The sequence below is a fragment of the Balaenoptera physalus genome (assembly GCF_965194825.1).
Source record: "Balaenoptera physalus genome assembly, chromosome: 2".
NCBI classification, from domain to species: Eukaryota; Metazoa; Chordata; class Mammalia; order Artiodactyla; family Balaenopteridae; genus Balaenoptera; species Balaenoptera physalus.
The window spans coordinates 29831666-29837886 of NC_138883.1; the positions used below are offsets into that span (position 1 = coordinate 29831666).

General features: G+C 47.8%; 1 protein-coding gene across 10 annotated transcripts in view; it reads left to right on the forward strand.

Annotated features, from left to right (window-relative positions):
• Nucleotides 1-6221, forward strand: part of DPF3 (double PHD fingers 3) — a 259210-nt gene that overhangs the window by 153985 nt on the left and 99004 nt on the right. For all 10 annotated transcript variants that reach the window (XR_014261040.1, XR_014261041.1, XR_014261042.1 and 7 more), the window contains exon 6: nucleotides 652-730. Coding sequence is in view for 6 of the 10 variants with exons in the window: in XM_082451799.1 (XP_082307925.1) it covers nucleotides 652-730 (79 nt within the window). In the remaining 4 variants the exon portion in view is untranslated. The remainder of the gene's footprint in view (nucleotides 1-651; nucleotides 731-6221) is intronic.

The following is a 6221-nucleotide window of genomic DNA, read 5'->3' on the forward strand; positions in this document are numbered from 1 at the left end:
CGTTGGCAGGCGGATTCTTAACCACTGTGCCACCAGGGAAGCCCTGGCTGCCTCTTGAGAGACTTGAGCTTGAGGGGAGTGTGAACACAGGAGTCTGGGGTGATAGCTGCAATTATGCTACTTGCTCTAATTAGCGCATTATTTGGGCAGCTGAGGGGAGCTGGGTTGGCACCCACATGTGGTGTCAGCGAAGCTGGAAGGCTAAGGAGCTGGAGGAAGAGGTCCTAGGGGCAACAGTAGAGGATGGGAATTCTGACTGCTCAAGACTTTGCAGTCAGACTATCCTGAGTTTGCGTCCTGGCTCTGCACTTAGTGAGCAAGTGACCTTGGGGAAGCTACTTAACCTCTCTGTTGCCTCAGTCTCCTAAGTCTGTAAAATGGAGATAATAGTAGCACCTGCTTCTTGGAGTTGTGAGGATTTAATGAAGTGATACGGGTGAGTAGCTGAGTGATTTGGGCAAGTTACCTAGCATCTCTGGGCCTCAGTTTCCTGGCCTGTAAAATGGGGTTGGTATATGAGAGACTACAAATGTAGTATAAGGTTGAATGAGGAGATGTGGGTGAAGCGCTCAGGGCCTCACAGAAAACGTGCTCAGGAACTGTAGTGATTGTCAGCATAACAAGCATCCCAATATTCCTGTGTCTCCCCAGGCCCGTGGCTCTACAGGTGGCAGAAGGAGGCACGACGCCGCCTCTCAGGAAGACCACGACAAACCTTACGTCTGTGACAGTGAGTATGGCAGACGCCGCCTTCCTGCCCGGGCCCCATGCTTCCTGTGCCCCAGCCTCAGGCTCGCTGGCTCCTCCTCTCGGGCCTGCCTGCTGCTGCCTCACCGCAGTCACCCCCTGACCTCCTCCTGTTGCTGCTCCAGGCCCTGGTGTTGCTTGCAGGAGGGAGAAGCAAGCCCGGGAGGCCTCCTGGCCCCGTGCTCCTCTCCCTGCAGTGCCCTCCTTCGCGGCTTTCCTCCGGCTCTCTCTCTCTCACTCTCTGTCTCCTTAAGGTTCATCCTCTCTTTCTTTCTCTGTTTCAGAGAATTCAAACAAAAGCATAACTCAAAATCCTCCGACAAAGGTACTTGGCTCCTGTGGCTTTTCATTTGTTTCCCTTTAACTTCCTTTCTCTTTCTCGCTCTCCTGTCCTAGGTGGGGCAGGTTATGAATCTTTCTCTGACCATGACTTAGTTTAATAAATGGCCCTCGATCCATCTCCAGCTTCTCTTGCTTGCTTCTGAAACATCTTTGGTCAAGCGACTGCCCGGCTCCTGGGTTTAGGGTCTGCAGACAGAGCTGGGGAGGGGCCGAGGGGCAGAGCAGCGGGGGCGGTGGCAGCGGGTGGACCTCCAGAGACCTGCAGCTTTCCGAGGGATTGCTGTCAGCTTGAGAGAGCTTTTGTCTTTCTCACCTATCAGAGCACTGGGGGGGTGGATTTAAAAGCCTTGCCTTAGGGACTTCCCTGGTGGTCCAGTGGTTAAGACTCCCCGCTTCCACGGCAGGGGGCATGGGTTCAATCCCTGGTTGGGGAACTAAGTAAGATACCTTCCCGCATGCCGTGTGGTGCAGCCAAAAAAAAAAAAAAAACCTTTCCCTAGTTGTCTTCTCACCATATCGGGTGCCACCTGCTCTCTCCATGGCAAGGGCAGCCCTCGAAACCTCTCTCCCTGACCATCTTCCCTTCCCACCTTCTCCTCTCTGAGGAAGCAGAGCTCCGCCGTGGGCGAGAAGGGGCTGCAGTGAGGATGGCAGCGGGACCGCTGAGGCAGGGCCCGGGCACAGTGGTTCCTCGGGCGTCCTGCCCGTCTTGCCAGTGTCTGCAGTCTCTGTGAAAGTGGGAGAGACCCAGGGGAAGATGGGGCACAGGGAGTACATCGGGGGTGGTGCCCTTTTCCTCCCTCTTCACTGGCCTCTTTTGATTTCAAAAAGTTGTTCTGTGCCCGGTGGGGTGACAGCTGGTTGGAGAACATTTTGCTAGAAGAACTCAAACTCCATGACCCCCACTTGGCTGCTTAATACACCGTGCAGATGACATTCCTGAGACGACTCCTGCAGGTAACATCTCCATCCCAAGCCAAGGCCGGTTCAGGATGAGGAGGGAGCAGGGCATGGGTCTGATGTCTCTCTCTCGGCAATACCAGGAGGTGCCTGCTTCCGCCTCGGTCTCGCTTCCTGGATGGGGTTCAGTTTTGTTCTGATGTATAAAAGCCCAAGCATGCTAGCCCTCGGGAGACTGATTCTGGGTTAGGAAGGGTCCTTCAGACCCCCAGGGGGCAGGCTTTCCAGCTGTGTCTGGCCAGAGCAGCCCAGCTATCAAGAAGGCCAAGAGCTGCTTTGGAACTGGGGCATTGCCACTCCATTCCTCTTTTAAAAAGCTGTATTTTCTTAGGTGATTTTCTGCTACTGCAGATAGTGGGATTACCTTTCACGCTCTCTCTCCAGCTTTCATTGGGTTCTCAGCCGGAAATAATCCCAGACACACCCGTGCGCCCTTCTCCACCCTCCCCTCAGTTCCTGTCTTCCCCGCCTTTGCCTCCTTAGTATTAAATCCACAAAGCGCCCTTGTGGGTGTCCCTGTCTGGCCTGGCTCACCCCATCTCCCCCGAGCTCCTGCGGCTTTGTTTAGGGCTCTCAGTGCCATTTGCTGTTTCCTGTTCCCCTCCCCACGGGCTCTCTTCCTCCTCCTGTTTACCCTGTGGAGCTTGGGAAGCCTGATTGCAGGCCTGGTGGCAGCTTTCTGGAAGTCTCAGGGGCTGATGTCTTGGCTCTGCCCGCACAGGCACTGCCTGCTTTTTCCTCCCTCGGCGGGACAAGGTCCACCGTGGAACGCCCGTCTCTATCCTGGCTCTCTTAGGAAATTGTGTGACAGCTCAGTGATTAATAGACTTTATTTTTATCTGGTGCCCTTCAGACATGTGATCCTTTGGGATACGAATGACCTTTGGAGAGGTCACAAGGCCCACCTCCCACCCCCCCAGCTGAGCAAGGAATGCTTTTAATAATCTCTAATGCATCCTAAGTAGAGAGGTGTCTCGTCAACTCCTTGAATGTCCCCAGGGATGGTGTTACCATAAGCTGCCCTTTCTTCCATGATTCCGACTGTGCTTTGAATGATTGTTTTTTCCTTAATAGGAGCTGAAATTTTTCTCTCCTACAGGCCCGCTTAGCTTTTGTGTATCTTTTCCCAACAAATAGGCACCTTCAGGATTTCGTCTATGCTGGAGGCCCTCTTAACATCCCCTTGTATTCTTGGTTTACCTAGGGACGCATCCCATAATTTCTGCGATGGCCCACTCTGAATTCTCTTCCAGGTTTAATTTAAGCTCAGCACTCTCATTGGAAGTAGCACCCAGGCCAAGTGGTTCAAAGAGTAACAGACACATTTCCTTGTTTATTTTAAACATCGGCTTTTAACACCACCCACATCTGTAGAGAATAGAAGTAATTGGCCACCCCATTGCACTGTGCACCATCTCAACCACTTCCCACCCGGTGCCTGTCCTGACCCCTGGGCTAATGCCTCTCCAGGTGTGTGCTCTTTTCTACTTTTACATTTGATTATTCCTGCTTCCATAAATCACTCTGCATTTGGCCCTATTGAGTCTCCATAAAGAGATACAATAATATGTGACTTCAATATGCAAGATTCAATAAAGGCAAATTTAAAGACATTGCCCAGTAGTTAAATTTCATTCACCACAGATTCACAATCCCTGCCATTTTTGTATTGTCTATGGATTGATTTGCATAATCCCCACTCCATCTTTCGAGTTATTTATGAAAATATTAGGCCACCTTGGACCCCACCTCTTTCCGGGTTTCTGTGGAGTAGTTGTAGCTATTTTTCAGATGTGATTGTATTTAGCCATTCCTGGTGTATATTCCTATATAGTTGCCCTGCTCTGTTCTCGGTCCAAGCTTCCCTTTCAAGGTGGGTGGTTGAAATATTATCTTAGCTGCTAACTTCAGGTGATAGATAGTTTGCTTGTTACCTTTCACTCAGCCCTTGAATTTATTCCATCTCAGAGAAATATTAAAATCATCTGAACATAATTTATTTTTTACCCAATACATGGTGTGTGTGTAGATGAATACTTCATTTTCCAGCAAGTAACTAATCTCTATTAATTATCCTGAAAGTTTACCCAGCTTCAGGATTAAAGTTCTGTTTCTTCCCTTTCAATCTCTTGCCAAAGGGAAAGTGTTCATTCCCTACAGCAAAGCACCTACATGTGACTTTGTAGGAAAGGCTGTTGGTGCTGGTCAAAGTGTGGACCTGGACCACCTGTGCAGAGATAACCGAGGTGTTTATTAAAATGTGATTCTTGGGCCTCCCACCAGAGCTCCTACATCAGAATCACTGGGAGCAGGCCTGGTAATCTGCATTTTTTGAGAGCTTCTCAGGCAATAATTATGAATACTGATTTTTGAGAATGACTGGTCTACCGCATTCAAATTCGAAGGCTTCTGGCCTCTGACTGATCAGCCCTTTTATTATTCCCTGTTTTTTGCATCTGGAAGTTCTGGAATCTCCAGGAATTCTCCAGGCAGAGTGCCACCAGCTTGCATTGCTGTTTTAGTTGGTCTCTTTAGAATCTTTCCTTTCCTGTTCTTTCAACATTGATATAAAACTCAGTAGTCCGAAATAAAATTCAGCAACCCAGCACTTGACTTTAGTTTACTTAATGGCTTTAAATCCCAATAATGTAATTAACTCCCTTTTATAGGTGAGGTGATAACTGGGGATAGACATATGAAAGAAATCCTTGGGTTTGGGCTACTGAGATATTTTGAAAATAATTTCAAGAGTTTGCCACTTCTCTTCCTAACTGTTCCCAGCCCTGGATTTTCTGTTAGCATCACTGGGGCAGACTCCTGATGAGAGACTCACTTTCCTATTTTCTTTGTTCAAGAAGCATCATAGGAAAGAAGATGGTGGTGATGGGGTGATATTCAGGGAGAAGGAGAACATTTTGTCTCTAAGCTTCAGCCATTTAGGGAGGAACAAAGCACACATTTGCCCTTCTGCGGGGCACAATGGAAGTGATTTGTGAAGTTTTTTTTTTTTTCCTTTCCCAATTTTTTCTTTAAAAAAAATTAAATTTAATTACATTGTAGAAAGAACACTTAACCTGAGACCTACCCTCTTAAATTTTTAAGTGCACAATATATGTTGTTCAGTGGGGGTACATTGTTGTACAGAAGATCTCTAGAGCTTGCTCATCTTGCTTGATGGAAACTTTATGCTTGTTGGTTAGCAATTTCCTATCACCCCCTCCCCACCAGCTCCTGGCAACCACCATTCCAGTCTTCGATGCTATGAATTTGTCTACTTTAGATAACTCATATAGGTGAACTCACGCAGTATTTGTCTTTCTAGGACTGGCTTATTTCACTTAGCATAATGTTCTTGAGGTTCATCCGTGTGATTGCATATTGAATAATGCAATATTCCTTTTAAAGGATGACTAATATTCCGTTGTATGCGTATACCACATTTTCTTTATCCATTCATTCATTGATGGGCATTTAGGTTGTTTCCACGTCTTGGCTAGTGGGAATAACGCTGCAATGAACATAGGAGTGTTAATATCTCTTTGAGATCTTGATTTCAACTCTTTTGGATAAATACCCGGACGTGGGATTGCTGGATCAGATGGTAGTTCTATTCTTAATTCTTTGAGGAGCCTCCATACTGCTCTCCATAGCGGCTGCATCATTTAGCTTTCCCACCAGCAGCGCACGAGGGCTCCAACTTCCCCACATCCTTGCCAACACCTGTCTTTTGCTCCCAGCCTTTTCTGATTACGGTGATAACCCCTGCTAATGGGTGCTTATGTGTGCAGAGCACTGTGCTAAGCATTTTATATACATTATTTCTGTAAATCCCCACACTAACCTTGAGAGGCAGGGACAATTGACCTCACTTTACGGAGAAGAAACAGGCTCAGAGGAGTGAGGGGACTTGTCCGAGATCACACAGCTGGTTAATGCTAAAGCAGGGATATGAATCCTCATTTCTCCAACTCCAGAGCTGATACACCCCAGGACATCTCTGCACAAACCTCTGGCTAAATGTGCCCTCCTCCAAACCAGTATGGAGTTTGGCTGTCCTAAGAGCTGAGGAAAAAACATGCTTTAACTGTGAATGAATGAACGCTTGCTCATTATTTTTATTTTTTATTTATGAGGTGAAGCCCTGGCTACTGTTGACAGACGGCTTCCAGGTG